The sequence below is a fragment of the Cebidichthys violaceus genome, unplaced genomic scaffold (genome assembly GCF_023349555.1).
Source record: "Cebidichthys violaceus isolate CVI_PGR_0920_01 unplaced genomic scaffold, fCebVio1.0.p SCAF_21, whole genome shotgun sequence".
NCBI classification, from domain to species: Eukaryota; Metazoa; Chordata; class Actinopteri; order Perciformes; family Stichaeidae; genus Cebidichthys; species Cebidichthys violaceus.
Window position 1 is genome coordinate 809,681 of NW_027176384.1, and position 21,563 is coordinate 831,243.

Here is a 21,563-nt window from a genome sequence, read left to right on the forward strand (position 1 = left end):
TCTTTACAAAATGTTATTTGTTTCTTTATAATGTTACAATAAGCCTTAACTGGAGAGTATCTGAAGGCTACTGCTTTGAGAGCTGTGACAAATGCATGGACAGCTGAGTCACAACAGTAGAATGACCAAGAAATATACCCCACCAATACATTCATTCCTTGACCTGTTCTGCGTTCTATTGTTACACGTGTTTTACTCAGGCCAGTTACTGCTAGTTGAAAGGGGAAGATTGTATTAGGGAGTGGTGACACTGTTTTGTTGTTGCATCTTTGCAATGGATAAAACATAACAATTTCTGCGTTCTTTTTTGGTTTGGATGAAGTGTAGGCGGGATGGCTGTGGTTCTCTGTCCACCACCTCCAGAGAAATAAACATAGTAGAAGCTTTCTAAAGAGACTAAATTAGAAACAAATAATGTTCTGACTTGCAGTATGAATGGGATGATTCAGACCTCTGTAAATCTCGATACACTTTTAAAGGACAAATTGGAGCACAGCCGCCTGAGGCACAGCAATTCTGAGCTCTATGTATGTGTGTATCCGGGTGTGTTTGCTGGAAGGAGAGAATGGACTTGGGTCCTTTCCCATCATGCTAGCTGGCACACCTTTTCGAGTCAGATTGATTGGCTCGGATAGGGTCAAATCGTGCCTGCTCTCTGACATTGTGTTGTCTCGGTGAGCATGACTGGGTGCTGGCTAGAGGCGATGAAAGGATTTGGACACGCTTGGACATTTCCTGGATAAACAAATGTTCTCACAAAATGGAGGGAGGTGCATCAGCTAAACACATTATTATATTCAGAGTAGCAAATGCAGCCATGTTATTTATGATGGACACATCAAGGTGAGAAGTGCATTGCAAAATGTTGTGCTTGAGCAAATAAGAATCGATATTTAGACGTTTTGGTAGTCTCAACATATGAACAGACTGCCCTATTTTTGACCCCAGAGACATGGAATACAAACCAGGGATTATGTGTCCTTATTACATTTTGTGAAAACATCCATCTGAAGCACTGCTATGCACAAAATCTCAATATAGCATCTTTGCTGCACTGGCACAGAATTGTATGATTTAGTTTTCCCTCAGGTTGATTGACTCTGCAGAGAGCGTGCCCACTCGTTTTTTATGGCATGTGAGCACTTCCAAGTAGCTAACTATGTAAATTGAGCATGTGAAGTGGTGGGAGAGTGATGAGACGAATGTTGAAATGCTTTTAACCCTTGTTAATGATCACAAATGATATCAACAATGTCTGGCCCGCAACACAAAGGTTGCAGCATTGTCAATTAACATGTTCAACCAGAGGACTATTTCCAAAGTGTTGGCATTGTGACAATTCTGGTAAATGGCGTGTGAACTCAAAAGGTAAATTGTTACCTTTTCTAACCTTTTAGGAAATGCGCTTATTTGTAAATGTGCGTATGTCTTTCTGGTCCAGTTTTCCCACCTAACTCCTGACAAGTACTGTAAGCAAATAAGCTTTCAAAATGTCAAATTATTCCTTTAAAAGCAATGTCAGTAACACGTCAGGTAAGGTAAGTGTAAACAGTGTGTAGGTGGGGATGTATATATACTGAGTGGCTTATTAAGGGAATGAATGACGGGTTTCTAGCAGGTGATGATCAGGTGAGGAGATGATGAGGGGGGGGCTGAGGAAAACTACTTGCTGGGTTCAAAAAAAGGCCAGCTCTGGAATGACAGGAGGAGACAAAATGAGCAGAAATGATGCACAAATAAACTAAGATGGTGCTGTTGCCATGACCAGCACACAAGAACAAAATATGTATTGTGATTGTGTATTTATTTTGTTTTCCAGCAAATATTTTAGTTACACCTACACGAATGGGAAATTGGTAATAAAAGTCTTTATGGTGGTGGCTTTGTTCAGCATTGACCCCAATGTTTGACACGACTACAAGTGACTACACAGGCAATATGGAAATGGTGTCATCTTGACTTTTTGACAGGCTTCAGCTGGAGAGAGAGCTGCATGCTAATATGCATATGCAACCACTCTCAGTGATTCCATTCATTCTGTGAGCACAGGCCTTTTGGAGAGTGGATGTGTGCAGAATATGTGTCTGCATCGTGGAAAATCCATGTGCGTGGACTAATAAATGGACCTGCTGAGGACAGTTACATTGTCTCCTCGTCTCCTCTCTGCCAGATAGCTCTGTTAAAAGCCACAGTGGAGGCTAAGTGGCAGGGTCATTTGTTACACACAGTTTTATAGACTGCTGTAAGAACACTTAAACTTTATTCAGTCCATGACATAGCCTAGTATTTTTTTACCTGACTAACTGGGAAGATTGCAGCTCTTAAGTGAATCCTGAATTAAAGAAAGGCACATCATGGTTTTATCAGACCAGGAAGCTGCATTTTTGAAATCCTGGTAGTCTTAAAGAGAAGATGCACCGAAGACAATCCGTACCCAAATTTTCTCAGTTGACCAATCCACCATTATGATCTAATATTTTGCTCATGCTATACTAAGCGAGTAAAAGTATTTGCTGTCTGATCTACAGTATGCAGTGCATATGTCTCTCACATATATCTCTCGGAGCAGTGATAAAGTGGGCAAGAAGTTAAGAAGCAGTGTTTTGCTGAAGGACACGCGATGCATCAGCCACTGCAGGACATGAACCTGCAGCTTTCTGGTTACGGCAGCATGTCTCTAATCACTAGACATTCCTGTTGGTAGCAGATATCAGCTGTGGTGAGAATGGAGCCCTTACTTGATCCTCTGTAGAGCATTACTTGACCTGGCTGTTGGGAGAAAGGACAGGCGTAAGCTTAAAATATCTCCGAGGCTTGACACAGCACTGCTCCAGCTGCACTCTGTAATTACCAGCAGTGCAATCAGCAGACTCGTTAATTTCCCCTGACTGACAGCCGCTGACGGCTCAATTGCAGAAAAAGCACGGTACAAATTCATAAGTAAATGGAACGGACGTCCTTAGCATTCTTTAGCCTGGGAGGCTGCACTCAGAGAAGTGCATATTTTTTAAGAACACAAATTAATAATATTGTTCTGTTGTTGTATCTGTTCCGTCTGGCAGCCATTGAGATGCATGTTCCCAACAGATGCCTATCTTTGAATTGAAACGACAAAGCAAAAACAACACAAACAAAATAGTTAGTATGAATTTCTCTTCCTGCCCCTTTAGAATATCAAATGTACAGCTACACGCTCTCCCTGCAAAGCCATTAACTTACTTATGTAACATGTTCAGGATGCATGAGAAGTGGTGCTGAGGGGACCAGCACATGGAATTGTGTCTGGTTCTGCAGAAGTATTGATTTAAGTGTAAACCAATGTGAAGTGGTCCAGAATAAACATTCCACCGGCAAAGTAATTGGGGTGAGTGAGCCAGCAGAATTGGCCCAGATAAATAGGTCACTTAATAGGTTGTTTACGGCGGCAATTTGACATGATGCATGAGGGAACAGGGGTCTAGATCAAGCCGTGATGTGGCAGAGGCCTAACAAAATAGAGAAAGAGAGAAAACACTCAATTGGATTATCACAATTTTTAATATATAAGGCACATCATTTTGGAAGAACTGAAGAACCTGGCTGTATGCCATATATATAGGCTCCCCTTTAGAAATGTTTTAGAATCATAATGAATGCTACAGCAAACCAAGGTTATTTCCCTCTTTCATCATTTTGGAATAATTCCCTTGCACTGCTGAGCTATTGAAGTTATTCCTTTCTCTTCTCCTTCAGTTTCACCTGATGTCAGAGTGCTATTTCGAGGCCTTTTACTGCAGCTATTTTGTGTCCTTTCTAGTACACAAATGAGATCGAAAATGAAAAGGGTGCACAATATGGCAGCAAATGAATAAAAATAATGGGCGAGCAGCGAGGAGAGATGATAAAGTTTTTGTTCAAACTGTTTTTGTAACGTGTTTTTCTAATGTTATTTCTTAATCCCTGATGCATCAGGTAGCTGCAAGATTCTACCTGGTATGTCAACGTGATTGAGGACACTCCTCCCCATGACTGAGCACATCTGTGCCTTATCCCCTGTTTATTGCCATTTTTCTGTCCTGCAATACCCCATTCTGTCATGTCGAAAGCTTGGGAAATCCTTAAATACTTTTTTTGTGCATTTTGGCTACAAGTCTGCCACTACTCCCCTTTACACTTGCATTTTCAGCATGGTCAGCACCTCCCCAACACTAGTGTGCGTGACTAAACTCTCTCTCATCCAGTGAGAGGAGTATACTAGTAATACAGTTAAAGCTAGGAATATGATTACCACCAAGGCCACTCATACTGTATTACAAATGTATGCCATCATTTTTTGAGACCCTTTGTAGACATGAGAGTCTGCAGACATGCTATAGTGCCTCTGTGAGGCTGTAGACATGCACAGTGGTGCTTTGAGCTAAACGTTAACATGCTCACAGTGAAAAAATGCCTACTGCTACCGTTAAGCAGGTATAATGTTTACTATGTTCACAGTTTTATTTTAGTGTGTTAGCATGCTAACATTTGCTATTTGGTAGTAAAACAAGTATGGCTGAGGCAGATGAATGTCATTAGCTTTGCAAGTAGTTGTTCATTAACCAAGGTTCGGACAAATGGACATTTTGACCTGATGATGGAGCTAGATGAAAAGTTAAAGGAACGCCAAAGTCATTAGGCTACAGTTCATACCAAAGGAGACATGAAGGTCTGTTAAACATTTCATGGAGAGCTCTCACAAAAGAGTCACTAATGAGGGATTGAGATGCAGGTGAGGACGTAGGCAGGGAAGGCCAGGCATCTGCAGTGCTGATGAGGGAAGTGGGAACAGGTGAGTAGATGGGTGGGGCAGTCAGATGAGGGCATCTGGTGGGCAATTGGAACATGGCAATAATGAAGGGGCCATGGGAATAGGGAGTGTGGCTGAAGAGGAGGGACAGAGAGACAGTCTTGACATCCACTAAAGTGGTACCAGAAATGTTTTTTCTCTCTGCATTCATGTCATTTTCACTTAGCATAGAACAAAACACATAGAACACAGAAACATACCAGATAACTGTTGAAGTCTAAATCTGATTCAAAGCAGATAGCTCATAGAAAAATACAATCAAGACCTCTATATGCTACTAATTAATGTGAAATTCATGTTATTGCTCATGAATTTTATATGGGGCCCACAATGGCAACACATTTATATCTTAAATGTGACAGCCGTTTCAGTGGTTTATTTTTTAATGCCAGGTGAATCAGATCAAATAAAATACTCCAACCTTGATAAAGCAGCAATAATGTGACCTTCATCAACCTCTTTCTTACTAATAATGCAATTAGCACCACTGTGGCCATTACTATAGAGAAATGTGCTTATTTGCTTTTTTTCCTGAGGGTTAGATAAGAAGATTGAGACCACAGTCACACAGTCAATTAGATTAACATAAGTCTTGAAACGGGGAAACAGCTAGCGGGAGGTCCCAACGTAAAGAAAAAAAGAAAGTACATTCACACATAAACAGCCAAAATATATTATACAAGATAAGACAAGGACAAACAACCAAAAACAAAGAGGACAAAATTAAACTGAGGAACACATCATACAAAATATTTCCGGCCACATCTAGCAGAGACTCCAAGAAATAATTGTTTCTCCTTCCTTGCAGCCTTAAAGCTAAGCTAAGCTAACCAACTTTCTTTGTATTTGAGAGTGGCATTGATGTTTTCATCTAACAGTCTGCAATAAGCTGAAAACTATTTCTTTAACATCCCATGCGCAGACATGTTCATTAATGCCTATTGTCCAAAAAGCATCAAGCATCATATCAATAAATAAAACTATTAAATTATTCTAGACTTCTCTGTCTAGCCTGTGACTTTTTTTGTTTGTGTGTGTGTGTGTGTGTGTGTGTGTGTGTGTGTGTGTGTGTGTGTGTGTGTGTGTGTGTGCTTAGACGGACATTTCTATGGAAGTGAACTCTGCAGATGATGAACAAACCACATCATTGCATTCATAATTGCAAGCTACAGAGGTAACATTTACACCATGACAGGAAATGTGATGAGCTATCAATCTCCCATGCATATACATGTGCACACACTCACACATGCTATGAGTAACTGAGATGTACTCAGCTGTCGGTCCTATTTGACGCAGGCTACACATTAGTGTGCAGCTGAAGAAATCTTGATCACCTTGAATAAATCAGCACTGTACTGTTTTCCATCTATTCAAAGGCGTCCATCTATTTTGTTTCAGAGAGGCTCAACAGTAAACGTTCTAATGAAATGAAACCATTTGAACAGCTCAGTAAAAACACTATAAATCTATGAAAGGAAAATACATTACTCGAGATTCATCACCTGATACATGAAAAATGGAAAGGACCCAGCCTGATGGAGTTATCATTTTGTAAACTGAGACTGAGGTTTCATCCCAAAATGATTCTTTTTTTTCCGTATTAAAAGTTGTGTAATAAATCACTTTGATGGGGTAGTAGTCATTGTTTTGGAATATTTTTCTTTTTGAAATACATTTCTTGTATCTCTCTGTCAAGCTTAAGGCAAATTGCTGCCCTCCGCTACACACTGATAGGACTCACTCTGCTTCAACTCATTTCAGAAAGAAACTCCACTGGGCAAATCACAGGGAGATACAACCACTATTATGACAACCATTATGTATCTCTCTTGAAGCTCAGCGGTAATATGATAATCATTTTAGCTTTCCTTTGATTGCATTTTCTTATTATTATTTTATTCATACACCACAACAAATGAACCATGTGTTGAAATTAACTTTACAGAAAGTGTTTCAGCATGGTAGTTTATTTTTAATGTTAAGAGTAAATACTTTAAAATGTAAAAATTTATATTTGAATTTTAACAAAGAAACATTCATCTGTAATGTACAAGAAGTCGGTCGTAGTGACAAACCCATAGTATTATCACTGATTCTACAGTTACCTGTAGCCTGATAGGGTGTGTTTTACTGTCAATCAGCTGATTGTTTTGGTTTTACAGCCCATAATTATAGATTACTGACTAATCTAAAGTCAGTTAGCCCATTGAAGCCCATTGAATACCAGTCTAATGAAACACTACTAGCAACAATTATTTTTCTAAATTGAAGTCCTGCTTGAAGGAGATGCTTCAAAGATGGTCCCTGATCAAAACCTTGCTTCAATGAATATTAGCACATTTCAGTAAATTAACTTTCAGAAGCTAGAACCTTCTCTAGGTAGGAAGAAATTCATAGCAAAGACCTAAAAGTGAACCTGGGTATTTTTCATCTTGGATCCTGCTTTCCCATGTTTTTGTGTGTAAGTGAATAGTGGGGACAACAACTTTTGAAATTGGTCATGTATTGATCTCGTGGGAGGTGAGTGAGTGAGAGGTGGAGAGAGGAGTACCAGGAAGAGTTTGTTGTGTTGGAGTAATTAAAACATACAACTGCATATGATAACATTACATTGACACAATAAATGGCTATATTCACTGGAAAAAATTATCTCAAGCAAATTTCTAGTTTTTGTAAAAATAATGCAAAAATTCATGGATGAATTGATTGCCCTTTAAAGCATTATACAACTGTCAGTGTAACACTCAGATGCGTGATTGTCAAGCATCCACCCTCACACTCCCTCTCAGCTTCCAATATGAATAGATAATTACACTGCGTCATTCATCTTTTTGCAGGTCCTGTGATGTGTTTCAGCTCATCCCACGTCCCTAACAGTGTGTGAGTCAGTGTGGTCCAACACTATGTTACACAGAGCCGAGCTGCCCTTTCTTGCTTTTTCTGGTGTTGATTCAGGCCCTCCTAAGTATTTTAACATTTCCAACACTGCCACAAAAGACACAGGAAAATCCATTTGTCATGTCACTCGCAGTACAATTCATTATAGATGGGGCACTGAACCACTACAAAAGCAGCAATTCCTTTAAAGGGTCAGCTTTTCAGTTTTTTCTGAGAAACCAATTTCAGAACATAATTAATCTTCAGGGAGAGATGTTTTGTGCTGTTTGGTAAAGGTGGAACTCTGTCTTCACTGTTGCGGAAAGTAATTGAGGATGGATGATGCTTACAAAACCAGGGACTCTGAGAACTGGCTTTTTCAGTTCATCGTACCTCAAACACATTTAAGGACAGATAACCTCAGCATAGTGTCCTTGGCAGAATAACTTCAGAGACCAAACTTAACTAAGACAACACAGAGATGGAGAATTAAACTGGAGAAATGTATATATTGAATATTAAAATGTTTGAAAACTTTTTTTTCCAATGGAAGTTTTAAATGTATAAGGGGTAAATGTAAATACACAGATATATTACATTGCTTTTTTTTTGTGAGACAACCATAATCCACTAACCCTCATGCATACTGATATAGCCCATACTGAATTAAAAGACCAGTTGAGATTGATATTTTTATGGAGTGCCTTCCTTGCCAGGTGTGCCACTGACTTCCTGGCAGCCAGTAGCACTTTAACTCCACTGAGGGGAAGAAATGTCTCTTAAAGTCAAAAGGGAAGGGATGAATAAAAAAAGAGGAGTCATTGGAAATGCACACACACACACAGAGAAACTTTAAATTCAGGTTACAGGGCTACCCGCTGCTGGGAGCTGACAGTTTGGTCTTTTGCCATCACCGCAACTGGACCCATGGAAGAGAGACAGCTGCACCCTTTTCCTTTGTATTTACTCAGCAGTTGAAATGACATGAACAGCGACTAACATCCAGTGGGAACCAATTCCAACAGTAGCAAGCAAGGCTAACTGGCTTCAACTTTTTCAAGCACAAGCCAGTCAGCCTGGCCTGTTGGTTTCCCCTTTCCTGGTGAAATACAAACTTATAAGCACGCGAATGTTGAACGATGTCACTAACAGTACATAACCAACATTATGTATCCTTTTTGAAAAAGATGGGAAAACATCTACACCACGTATAGCATGCCAAAGAAGTCAGAATGAGACAGCATGCCTCTTAGCAAAGATAGCCAATTTCTATATTTCACTATACAAAAAGTGAGGAGAATTAAGATACACTGTTTCTCCATGGTGCACATCCATATGTGTTATTTTTAGTAACTGTACGAATTTAGGGATGGAGCCTTAAGGTGCTGAGCAGCACATTACGATGCAGAACACATAAGTAGAGAAGATTAATGTCACTGTCCTGGCCTGTTTGACAAACACTCTCATCTCTGGATATTCTCTCATCCTCCCACTGATCAATTACCAACACTGCTGAGATCCGGGATAAGTGCTGCTGCTGCTGTGTGTATCTACCAGTGCAGAGTGTGAATCTGGAGGACACATCTGATGGCTTAGCACATTAAAAACATCTCTTAAGTTGGGTTTTATGTTGTTATTAGGAGCTCAAATTTACCTTAGTTTAGGGACTGAATATAACTTTCAGGAATAAACAGATCCGTTTCATGATTTATGCTCTAAATAAGAAGCTTGTAACAACCTCGTGATCAGCCAAATGCAACCACAGAGATCAGACGCAAAAACTTGCAAAGAGTATGTACACGTGTGTGTATGTGGGACACGTTGGGGGGAGAGGGGGGGAGAGAGAGAGAGAGAGAGAGAGAGAGAGAGAGAGAGAGAGAGAGAGAGAGAGAGAGAGAGAGAGAGAGAGAGAGAGAGAGAGAGAGAGAGAAAAAGCAGGAAGAGTGAGCAGAGGGAATGTGCGGCGATTCATCTAGTCGCCAGGAGCAGGCAGGTACAGAGGTATGGCAGCCCTACAAGGTCAATATTTTCCTTTGGCTTATGCTCGCTAATTAAATTACAGGCAAAGTGTCCCAGGAGAGCACAACCGCGCAACCCCCCCCCCCCCCCCCCCCCCACCCATCTATGCAAGCCAAACAATTTGTAGCATGAGCTGAGACGTTGCAGTGTTTAGTCAGTGCAACACGGACGATTCAGAGCAATTTCAACATGTTTCAGGATATCAGGGATGTGTACTGAGGCACGGCACAGCAGCCGGGTTGGAAATGGAGATAAGAGTTATTTTAGTGTGGAAAATCTCTTCCAGTCTGAAATAGGGGGGGGGGGGCACTGACAGCCTGTCAGACTGATAGTCACTAATAAGGGGGGGCAATGTCGCAAATCCACTCACCGTGTAGAATAATTAGTTTGAATCCCAGAACCAGATTGCATTTATTTGATCTATGAAACACAAATCAAAACAGCAGAATTATGCAACATATATTATATCACGGGGCAAATGGCTGCCGAAACATAAAGTGTATCTTCTATAAGAGAGGGGGGAAGAACCCAGAAAGCACAGGTTAGAATAAAGCAGCGCTGCCATTGGCTGAACGCACCAGGAAGTCCAGCCGCTGTTGCTGTCACATGCCTCTGACGCAGGGACTTCCCGAAAGTCAACAGCAACCGCGGAAACGCTCAACATGGCTCCCAAAGTTGAACTCACAAACGCTGCAGCGGTCGTCTGGCTGATGTTTCTGTCTCTGATCCACCCGGCGGAGGCTTACGATGCGGGCGACGCTTTAGCCCTGCTCCTGGGCACCATCCTGGCCGTGGTGGGTGTCTGCGCCTTCCTCGGCTGGTACGCGCGGAGGCGGAACGGACAGCTGTGAGAGCGACTGTCTTGCCATCACCAACCGCATTAATACCTATCTATCTGATCTAATGCGGACCTTCTGGCACTAGGTTTGTGTCGAAGCGACTGACAACAAACGTGCCTTATTGGAATTAATGTGTCAAGCGCAACGGGAACCACGTGGAGTCTGTTGCAGGAGGTGGAGGGAGACAACCAGGAAGTCCGGAAACAGGAGCTGTTAATTGTTGCACTGCTGAGGCTGAAGACACTGTGAAAACACTGTTGCCTTTTATATATGAACACACTGCTGTAGCTCCTGTATATTGTCACAAAGATGCTTGTGTATAATGTGCTTATTTCCCATGCTTGGAGTGATCACTGTGATTTCCTGATGTGTTCATATCTGCAATGTGCAACACAACATCGTTTAAAGCACAATGTGACAAGTGTGTTTACATGAAAAGCGTGGAGCTGTTGTTGTACTTGCCACTGTTACAACATGCGACAGTAACTCTGAGAATATTAAATTGCTCATCTGATGCTCTTCACAGCTGGTTTGCTTGATATATGAATGATCTGATGTCTACTTTTCTTTCATTTAGAATGTGTGGATAATGCTGTCAAGCCCAGATAATTTGCCCTAATTGGAGTATTTAGATTTTTATTACAGACTACCATACAATGTTTAGCCTCCACAAAGGCTTAGGGCAGTGACGCAATATCCTCAACTTATGGAAAAATAGCAATATGATATAATATAGAAATACTGCATCAAAAGGTAAAGCCCAGCATCCAATGTTGGACTTAGTAAAAGCACAGAAGTATTATCATCAAAATGTAATTAAAGTGTTAAAAGAAAATTTCCCCTGTGTGACATTATATAAATTGTTCATCCACTGGTTCCCAACCTAAAGGGGTCAGGCCCCTCTAAAGGCTAAAGGGTCTCAAGATTAGTCTGAGGAGTTGTGAGATGATAAGGAATTGGAAAGAAGAAGAAAAAAAAACATACACTTTTTTTTCAATCTTTTTGTGTGAAAAATGATTTTACCTCTTATACTTAAATATTTAAATGAAACCATTTCAGAAGAGAGAGGAACCATCTCTTTGGCAGAACTGATAACACAATACATCTGAAATGTGACAAGGGCTCCAAGACATTTCTGTTTTGGGGTTACAAGCCAAAACGATTGGATCCACTTGTTTAATCTTCGACAATGTCTTGTAATTTATTATTTATATTATTCATGTGAAATCTGACTGCTGTCAGATAAATGTAGTGTAGTAAAAAGTTGAATATTGAACTTCTGTAAATGTATTTCCACTGCAGCTAATATAATAAGTTATATGAGTTTCATTGAAAACATATATATATGTATATATATATATATATATATATATATATATATATATATGTATATATATATATATATGTTTTTGTATGGAAAACAAAAATAATGAATCAACTTTATTACCTCATATGACTTAAAGTCATTATTTGAACTTGGAATGATATGACATTGTTGACATTACAAGGTAAATGCCTATAATTTACCTCTGTCTGGATGGCCTTAAAATAGTTTATTTTGCAGTGAAATGAATGATTCAGCCTTGACTGCATCTAATGTGACAGTTTGCATTCATTATCAATGAGTAGTCTGTGATATATAAGCTGGGATTAAAAAGGAGCCGGTTCTCAGCCACATTCCTTTGTAATCATAAACAAAAGGAAATCTGCACATTGTCCCATGTACCATGTTGAAGTTGTACTGCACACATTCCCTACATGTATGACCATAAAAAAAATCATCTTTTATAGCCCAGGTATATGACAGCATCTCAGTGTGTCTACACTTGTGTACATGTGGCTGATTGAATCAGTGTTCCCTTGTTACGCTGCTCATGACATCCCTTCTCTCCATACATGGCTGAGAAATCAAATCCTATGAATTTATCATGCTGCCCTGGCAGAATGAACAACGGTGCCCAAAGTGCTTGTCAATTATGCATATACAGTACAGGGGAAGTCATTCTACCTTGAGGTGAACTAGGCTGCCTGATTTAACCCTTCGCTTTCTACATAATGGGGACATTTGTGTAGAGTGAAACATGTATGAGCACAATGAAAGGCAGAGAGGGAGCTAGTCTACAAGTATAATTCAGCTAATACATCTGATACAGACAGCAGGTCCAACAGGGAATAAAGCACTGTAATAAAAGAGTTATAGCAGGCAGATAATGAGCCACATTTAGCTTTTGTATATACAAATCAATCTGAAACAGGGTGGGGGGGATTGAGATGTATTTTGTTTGTACCTGGACTCTACTTGTGTCAGTAAAGTATCCCTTACACTACACGGGAAATGATGAGTATCCAACTGCTGTAACGCGTTACCGGCCAGCAGCGGCCCCGTTGAGCAGATGTTGCCGAGAGAGAGGGAGCTGCTGCTGCAACAAGAGACAAGACGCGTCTTGGATCACAAATAGGGATGCAGAGCGCATGCGCACTGGGCTCCGTTTACTGTAGGATATTCACCGTGGAGGAAAAAAAAGGGGGCAGGCAACAAAACAGGCTTTTTAAAAACAGCAAAAACCCGACTCGTGCAATGTAAATAACCTCCAGGAGGGAGACGAAATAGGATTATCAACAGGTAGGATTTCGATTGATCTTGTGATCGTCTGTCTGTCTCTCGCTCTTTCTCTCTCTCTGTCTCTTTTTTTTTTGGCCTTGTCTTGTGTGGTGGCTGCGATTCTGGGCAATTCATAGCGGGGACCTGGGAATTATTCTAGTCTAATGGACGTGAGGATCTGCTACACTGTTATGCTTCATCCAGCCGATTGGGACGCGAGGACGATGCTTTTTACCTGCCGTGTTTTTTCACCGAAATCGGTCGGATTCACACGCGCGTAGAACACTCGACCGACAGTCGGAGGACGCATTTAGAGACGCGTAAGTAGACACAAACGCCAATGTTCATGGCATCAGATGTTACCTCATACTATGTGTCGTTTTCCAAACAGTAAAAACATAGCTATCAAGTATAACAACCCGTAATATTATTACCAGCAGGTTTGTTATTATCACTTCCAACCACCCATATCGGGTAATCACACCCGCGCACCAACAAGCCCAATATATGTCGAAATGCGTCTCTGGTGTCAGTATCACACAGTATATTCTCGCAACTCTTCGTAATTACTAATACAACAGATGATCTGGAAAAATCGACAGGCTCAATAAACGCCTTAATGGGAACACTGCTTATTAACGTGAGACCAGTAATCCGGTTAACCTTTATTCAAACAAAAAAACACGACCGCTTTATTATGTATGCACCCTCCGTCGATCTGCCACAATGCACGAAGGCAAGGCGAGTTTATTCGAGGCATCCGCCGCTTTAGAGAGCCGTCCTCTGTGCTGCAGGGTGTAGGGTGTGATCAAGAAGAGCTTATTTTGGACTGCATTTCTCTTAATGTTCACTGTGCGCTGAAAAATGTCTCCCACTCCAAAAAAAAATGGAACCAAACACAGCCTTTTTTTGTTGTCTAAACCGTTTCTTTCCGAGGGGTGTATGCGTCGTTTCTTAATGAAGGCTGGGCTGTGCTTTATGCCATCTTTTGTTCAGGAAATTCCAAAGCCACTAGAAAGAATTGTAACAATGTAATAGATTGATGCTTTCATCTTATCAAGCTCAATCACTGCTTGTCTGTCTGTCTGTCTGTCTGTCTGTCTGTCTGGATCTAGACAAAGTATTCGAGCTGAGACAGAGCTCCTCACTGTGCCACTCTAGATGTTAAAATGTTAAATAAATAAATAATGGCAGACAGAGGGAAATTAGTGCTTATCTCATTCTAGATTGTGAATGTCCAGTTGAAAACAATGCAGCTGTTGTGTGGGACTGAATGCTGATGGGTGAATAATATTTTTCAGGTTTTTTTTTTTTTTTTTTTTTTTTTTAGGTGTGATGAGACAAAGGAACAAAGGATGCCTTAGAGGAGAGGTTGCCTATATGCCTGGAAACCTCTTCAAAGCCCACCACCAAATGGATCTAACACCTCCCCCTGCCACCTCTAGATCATGATACTTGGCTGAAGCTATTCCGCTATCTTTATGATCCCTCCTCCATCTATGGCGAACTATAGCCATGCAGGGGACCACACCATCTTGCAGAATGTCTCTCCTCTCGCCACGTTCCTCAAACTGACCTCTCTTGGTTTCATCATTGGAGTCGGTGTGGTTGGAAACCTCCTGATCTCCATCCTGCTGGTCAAAGACAAGAGTCTGCACCGAGCGCCCTACTATTTCCTGCTGGACCTGTGCGCCTCTGACATCCTGCGCTCTGCCATCTGCTTCCCCTTTGTCTTCACCTCGGTCAAGAATGGATCCGCCTGGACCTATGGCACGCTGACCTGCAAAGTGATCGCCTTCCTGGGTGTGCTCTCCTGTTTCCACACGGCGTTTATGTTGTTCTGTGTCAGCGTCACACGCTACCTTGCCATCGCACACCACCGTTTCTACACCAAGAGGCTGACCTTCTGGACCTGTCTAGCTGTCATCTGCATGGTGTGGACGTTGTCGGTGGCTATGGCGTTCCCGCCGGTGTTAGATGTAGGGACGTACTCTTTTATCCGGGAAGAGGACCAGTGCACATTCCAGCACCGTTCCTTCAGGGCGAATGATTCGCTGGGCTTCATGCTCCTGCTGGCGCTCATCCTCCTGGCCACGCAGCTGGTTTACCTCAAGCTCATCTTCTTCGTCCATGACCGTCGAAAGATGAAGCCTGTCCAGTTTGTGCCTGCTGTCAGCCAGAACTGGACCTTCCACGGGCCTGGCGCCAGCGGGCAGGCGGCGGCCAACTGGCTGGCCGGATTCGGTCGAGGCCCCACCCCGCCTACCTTGCTGGGTATCAGGCAGAACAGCAACGCAGCGGGCCGCAGGCGTCTACTGGTGTTGGATGAATTCAAAACAGAGAAGAGGATTAGCAGGATGTTCTACATCATGACGTTTTTCTTCCTGGCGCTGTGGGGGCCCTATCTGGTCGCCTGCTACTGGCGGGTGTTTGCAAGGGGCCCTGTGGTCCCTGGGGGCTACCTGACAGCCGCCGTGTGGATGAGCTTTGCCCAGGCTGGGGTCAATCCTTTCATCTGCATCTTCTCCAACAGGGAGCTTCGGCGCTGCTTCAGCACCACACTCCTCTACTGCAGAAAATCCAGGTTACCAAGGGAACCCTACTGCGTTATATGAAGGTTTTGCTGTGGGTTTTTTCTCCTCTATGTCTCTATTTCCCTGATTGATCTTGATCTGGGCTCGTTCCCATTGTACAGCGCACTCTCTCTCTTCTATCTCTCTTCTCTTCATCCTCCAGTTTTCCTGCTGTTCCTCCTTCTCCTAACCCTTGTTTTCAGAGGTGGAAGGTGGACTGTCAATCACGAGGCTCTGCCGGGATGATTGAATATGAAACAAATCAAACATGGAGGCTGAAGAGAATGGGAATGCGCAGGAGGTCTGGATCCCCTCCTGTGTTTATGTTCTAGTAAACAGACATTTTGGAAGGCCATGCCAATGCAGAGCAGCAAAAAGTTGAAAAAAAAGAAGAAAAAAAAAACAAATGGGCAAAACAATAAAAACTAAATGTTTTGCTTTGGATATTTTGAATATGCGTAATTCTGTGAGGTGTGAAATACATAAACATGAAAAGAAAAAGAAAAAAGATCAAAAAACAAAGAAACGATACCTCTCAAGGAATCACTGGAAATGTTTTACATTTTACGAGTTGCACTAAAAAGATGTAAAGATGCTTTTTTTTGGTCAACAGTTGCCAGTTGCATTGCAAGGACAACCTTTCTTTTTGTTTTGTTTTTCCAAACTAAACAATGAATGCTTTAATTTGCAACAGACTACACAATCGCTGTAAGTAAAGCAAAACTTGGTGACTGTTGGAATACACCATCAAAAGAGGATAAAATGGTTTTAATGTAAGTGATATCTTTTTTCATTTACTGGGTGGGGGCTTAACGATGGGGATTTACAATGTGTGGTTTTGAAGTTGCAATTTAAAACTAGAAATAATTTCTTGTAGTTTTACGATCCATATGTCCCTAGTGTCTGGCATTGTTATTTTCTTATCACCTTTTACAAAAAAATAAAAGCGGAAATAAAGATGAAATGGTGTTTGGATTTTGAAAAAAAAGAAGTTACTTTTAAGAACAAACTTGTGCTTAAAAAAGACATTGAAGAAATAGTTAAATGTTTCATCATATCCATGTACCTAATCACTATCATATTGTTACAGTATTGCTGATGCCACTCCGGGTGTTCTTGCCTTAATGGTTATGATATTGTCATGTTTCTTGGTTGTTGGGTTATTTATTTATTTATTTTGATTTCATTCACTCCTAAAAAGTCGCTTTTTTCAGATGCAAGGGGAGGTTATTTTTCTTCTTTTTCACATCAATATGAAGTGCATGTCCATTTTTTAAAAAGCTGGTCCACTCCCATAAGCATCACAGGCCATACACTGAGCAGCCCATTTTTATTCTGCGATGGTTTGCTACACCCCACAGAGTGCTCAGAGCACAGGGAGTGTGTTTGCGTGTGCGTGCGTGTGTGTCGGTGGGTGCATGTGTGTGCGTCTCAGAGCGCGTGTGCTGCGTGGATCAGACAACAGTCACTTCAAGACCAGAGCCTTAGTATGAAATCTTGCACAATTTGTAAAAAATGTTTAAAAAAACAACAACAAAAAAACAACAAAGACATTTAAGGCACACCGTCTTGTTTCTACTTTCCCTACATTTGCTCAATACTGATTGTTTTCAATGACTTACTTTTTTCTCTTGTGGCCATTTTAATATTTATTATGTATTATTTTTTGTATAATATAGATAGATTGTGTGTAAGTATGTGAGTCTTTCAGTTTGAAGTCCCGAATGTGAGTACAGTTTCAGTTAGGATTGCATTTGCTGAAAGTTAACTGTGTAATCTGTTGCTTTTTGAAAATAAAAAGTTTCCATTTTACAACATTCGTTTTCATCCCTCTCATTGGGTGGAGATCATGTTAGGCTATGCTAACAGCTGGGAAAACCCCTCAGAGTTGGTGCTGTCATGGTAGTGTTTTAAAATGGTGCTTGGTCAAGTGATGGATTTGCCAACATCCTCACCCCCTGCAGGTCAAAGATTTGTATCTCTAAAATGTCCTTTTGTCACTTGAATTCATAAGGCTTCATTACAGAACACTCAAATGGGTGGAATCATTACATTGTGATTGCTAAATATTTTGAAGCCGCTGCTGTTATAATGTCCATATTTTGTATTTAAGTGGCCAGTGGTGGTTGGTATTTCATTTATGTTCACGCTATCAGTCTCTGTATGAGTATATGTCTTTTCTGGAAAGCAATCTTTTCTGTCAAAACAGAATATATGCCAAACCTTGTCATTGAATGTGAAGTGTGTTTGACATTCAATGGGAATAATCTTCATGAATATATCCCAGGGCATGCTCACCATGGCAGTGTTTCACTCTGTGTTAAAGGGGAATACCACTGAATTTCAGATGTAATATATCCAACTCCCATATGGAATAATGGCAAAGCACTCTGGATTAATGAATACCCTTGCTCTGAGCCCTGTAGCCACAAATGACAGTGGTTTGTCCCATTCCCTCATCTTTAAGGTCACATTGATGTGCAGCTGCACTGAAAATGAATGGGCGAAAATGTGGAAAAGAGAACTATGAAAATATGAACAAATGAAGCCCATTTCCTTCAAATGCATACTCATTTTGCAAGACATTTGTTACCTTGAATGCCTCAGTAATAAATAAATGTTACCAAATTATGAGGAACGTTTTATTGTTAAACTCCTCATACTTTCCATGCAAGGGTTAATTTTCTCATTCAAGGATACAGAATGAACCTTTTTTTTGTTCAAATACATAGTGGAATGTAAAAAATGACAGCGATTGGAGTTGAATAACATTTGAGTTTCAAACCAAGGCTTAAAAAGACCATGGCATATTTACTGTTAAATTGAGTGGTATTTCTCTGGAAAAGAAAGTGAATACAGTATGTTGACAGTGTCTGAAAGCTCATATGTGCATCTGCAAGAATAGAGTGTGAACTAAATAATTCAAGATTATATGACAATTTTGAACGGTTCAGACGTCATTATTGCTTTTTTGCTTTTTAACCAAAATGTGTTCCACTGTTCTATTTTATATTTAAAAAAACAAAAACAGAAGTAAGTAATGACCTGAGCCTGGGTGCCTGAAAACACAAAATATGGTGCTGAAATGGCTTGTAAACACTCCAGGTATTGCATGCAGGTTCCACCGATGACAAATATCTATTAGGGATCCAATTTCACTACGATGTTTTCAATTACTGTTTTATTTTGGACTTTGGTCCTTCCAGTTCGAACCCACTAAGGCCAAGTGAGATGTTGTGAGAGCATTTATTGAAATGTAAAGGAATGTTTAGATGTTAACAAATGCTCTAGTCTGGTTTCACATAGTCTTTTTCTTGTTGTTTCCGTCTGTCATGAAACCTGTACAATGCCTCTTGAAATTGATGAATGAGATGATGATGATGATGATGATGATGAAGAAACAAAAAATTATATTTTGTGGGATTTTAAAGTGGGGCTGACACTGTGCTTCTTGAGACTAGAGCGGGAATTAATATCCCACTTATGTATACTTTAGCCTCATTCAGCATATGCAAATCACAAAGTGTGTCACTTTTGAGCACTGGCCCATTTCCTCGCATGGTCTTTTGAGTGTCCCAGTAATTCTGTTTCCCTCCACGTCTGAGCGAAGAAGACAGGCAGAGGTGGTCGGCTTGAAAGCGCTTCGTTCTGCCAGACAAGCTCTCACATTGAACTCTTTTTTTACCTCAGAGGTAACATGTCTCCTGAGAAACATCGAGAAACGTATTGTTCATAATCAAAGCAATTAGGACGCTGTAGTGTGCTGTACCATCTGACTGAGATCGCTTCTTTGCACTTGTGTTCAGCTCGTGGAAGAAAGCGAAAATGGATAATTTTTTTGGTGAGGCAATTATAAGGCTTTGCTGGAGATACTTTTCATTTAACGATCAGAGAACTTTTCTATTGGATTTTGGATGCCAATGAATAACACAGCCATCCCTAATTCCATGTCACTCTTTTTGTATCTCAGTGGATTTGCGTAAACAGTTTCAGTTTTTTAATGGACTGCCAATGGGCTCTGAAAAAAAGCATCTCACCCTAGCCCTCATTTGCTGTCTATAATTTGAGTAAATACCATCTGTTGACTGAGAAACATTGGCTTTTTTTCTAAAAGGGGGGGAAAAAAAGCTCATCTAATGTGAGTCTTTCTGCATTCTTAAGCATTTTCTATCTGTGTAATGCATGCCAAACCATAATTAAAGTGCAGTAAGGGTCTGTGCCGAGAAGCACTCAAATACGAAAAGCTGCCTTGAATGGAACGGAGTGGACGACTCAATCTTCTGTCAAGCTACTCAGGATAAAGGAAGAATTGCTTTCTGCGTTGGCATCACCCTACTCTGCATACTTGTTTGATTGTGTGACCGCTTGAGAACGGAGCTGGTAATGTAATGGTTCAATATGCTTTGCATAATTTCTCCAGTACGTTCATTTAGTTTTTTTGTGAAATGACATTTACTTACAATGTGTGCTTCGTGGAATTTTACGTGGGATGTTTGGTCAAATGATTTATTCTGCTCTTTGTGTGTGGATGTGTGTGTTGTCGGTACTGGAGTGAGGTTCAGTGACCCCGTGACAGTGTATGTGGCTGCAGGTTTTCATGCATTCGCGTTTGTCCTTAGTCACAGGTCAATCCACCATCAGCGTGTCAGAACAGGCTGTGAAGCCGAACAGTCCTCTTTCCAGCAGACTACATGGTTAACAGTCATCAAACTGCAGAGCTGCAGTAGTTTTCTCTCTAATGGCTTTGCAGCTTTATGACTAATATGCCTCAGCAAATTGGTAATGATCAAATGAATGATAATGCGATGATCACAAATGTGTGACCGTGTGTCTACATGTGTAGGTGTTACTAACATTTTTTGCTGCTGGTGCTGTTAGAGTTTAATTCTGCATTGCTCTCTGGCCATTTATAATTCATTGTTAAATAAATGTCTGTCATTTTCTAAAGCAATTAGATACAATATCCAGAGGCCACCGCTGTCACTAAAACATCTGGGACAGTAAGCATATCCTTTTAAAAACAAGCTGGTTCTCTCTACAAAAAGGGATTTTTAACGGGGACAAATGCATGTGCAGAATTTGAAACAACATACATTTTGCAAAAAATGTGGAATATGCGTAAATCGCCTACTGCATTATATTCTGATAATACAGGATGCCCCTGTGTTAATGAAGAATAAGATGTTGTTAGGTAAATATGCAGGAGGAGAGAAAGTGCAATAAAATACAACATAATGAGGATTTCTTTTCCCTGGGGGGGGGGGGGCGTCCCTTGAAAAAAATGTGCTGCATTTATTGTCTGACAGGCAATAAACAGGCAGTGCAGGCCTCTGAATACCAATGATCAACGGGATGCCTGATACAAATTTGTAAGTTGATAAAGATTTCTCCTCATAATATCCCAGTCTTTAAGTCCAATTTCCCCCCTCCCCCTCCACACACACACACCCTCCCCAACTCCTGCAGCCCATCATGCAAATGCCTTATACAAAGAATATCCCTGCTTTAAATATTAACTGATTAAATTGCGGATGGAGCTTCAAAGGTTCCGTCGTGCATATTTAAACAGTATCTCTCTCTCTCTCTCTCTCTCCTCTGTAAAGTGAGATTCAGTGTTTGAAACATTTCTCTGGAAATTAGCTAGAAGCAAATTTTACGACTTAGTTCTATCTTTGGAGTCACACCTGTATGCACTAGATGGTATCTGTGGGCTATGCTGAGGTTTCTTCAAATGTTCTGTACATTAAATGTTGCCGCTGCTTTTTTTGGATGATGCTGTCTTAATAGAACTGTATTTTTGCAGAATGAACACAAATTTTGCTTTT

General features: G+C 40.8%; 2 protein-coding genes across 3 annotated transcripts; both read left to right on the forward strand.

The window, feature by feature from the left end:
- Window positions 1-10,350: 10,350 nt before the first annotated feature.
- LOC137877075 (small integral membrane protein 30) lies at window positions 10,351-11,086 on the forward strand. The gene has a single exon (XM_068716758.1). It carries the CDS (start codon window positions 10,387-10,389, stop codon window positions 10,573-10,575), a length of 189 nt encoding a protein of 62 aa, XP_068572859.1. The 5' UTR covers window positions 10,351-10,386; the 3' UTR covers window positions 10,576-11,086.
- Window positions 11,087-13,057: 1,971 nt separating this feature from the next.
- On the forward strand, window positions 13,058-17,549 carry gpr85 (G protein-coupled receptor 85). Of its 2 annotated transcripts, none has more exons than XM_068716983.1 (2): window positions 13,058-13,186; window positions 14,496-17,549. In XM_068716983.1, the coding sequence occupies exon 2, from the start codon at window positions 14,647-14,649 to the stop codon at window positions 15,778-15,780; it is 1,134 nt and encodes a 377-aa protein (XP_068573084.1). In that variant the 5' UTR covers window positions 13,058-13,186; window positions 14,496-14,646; the 3' UTR covers window positions 15,781-17,549. The 2 variants fall into 2 exon arrangements, with proteins under 2 accessions (XP_068573084.1, XP_068573085.1); XM_068716984.1 differs by lacking the exon at window positions 13,058-13,186 and adding an exon at window positions 13,198-13,485.
- The last annotated feature ends 4,014 nt before the right edge of the window (window positions 17,550-21,563 follow it).

Excerpts from the sequence above, each read along its gene's own strand:
- gpr85 (XM_068716983.1), top strand. The coding sequence starts at position 14,647 with ATGATCCCTCCTCCATCTATGGCGAACTATAGCCATGCAGGGGACCAC.
- LOC137877075 (XM_068716758.1), top strand. The coding sequence starts at position 10,387 with ATGGCTCCCAAAGTTGAACTCACAAACGCTGCAGCGGTCGTCTGGCTG.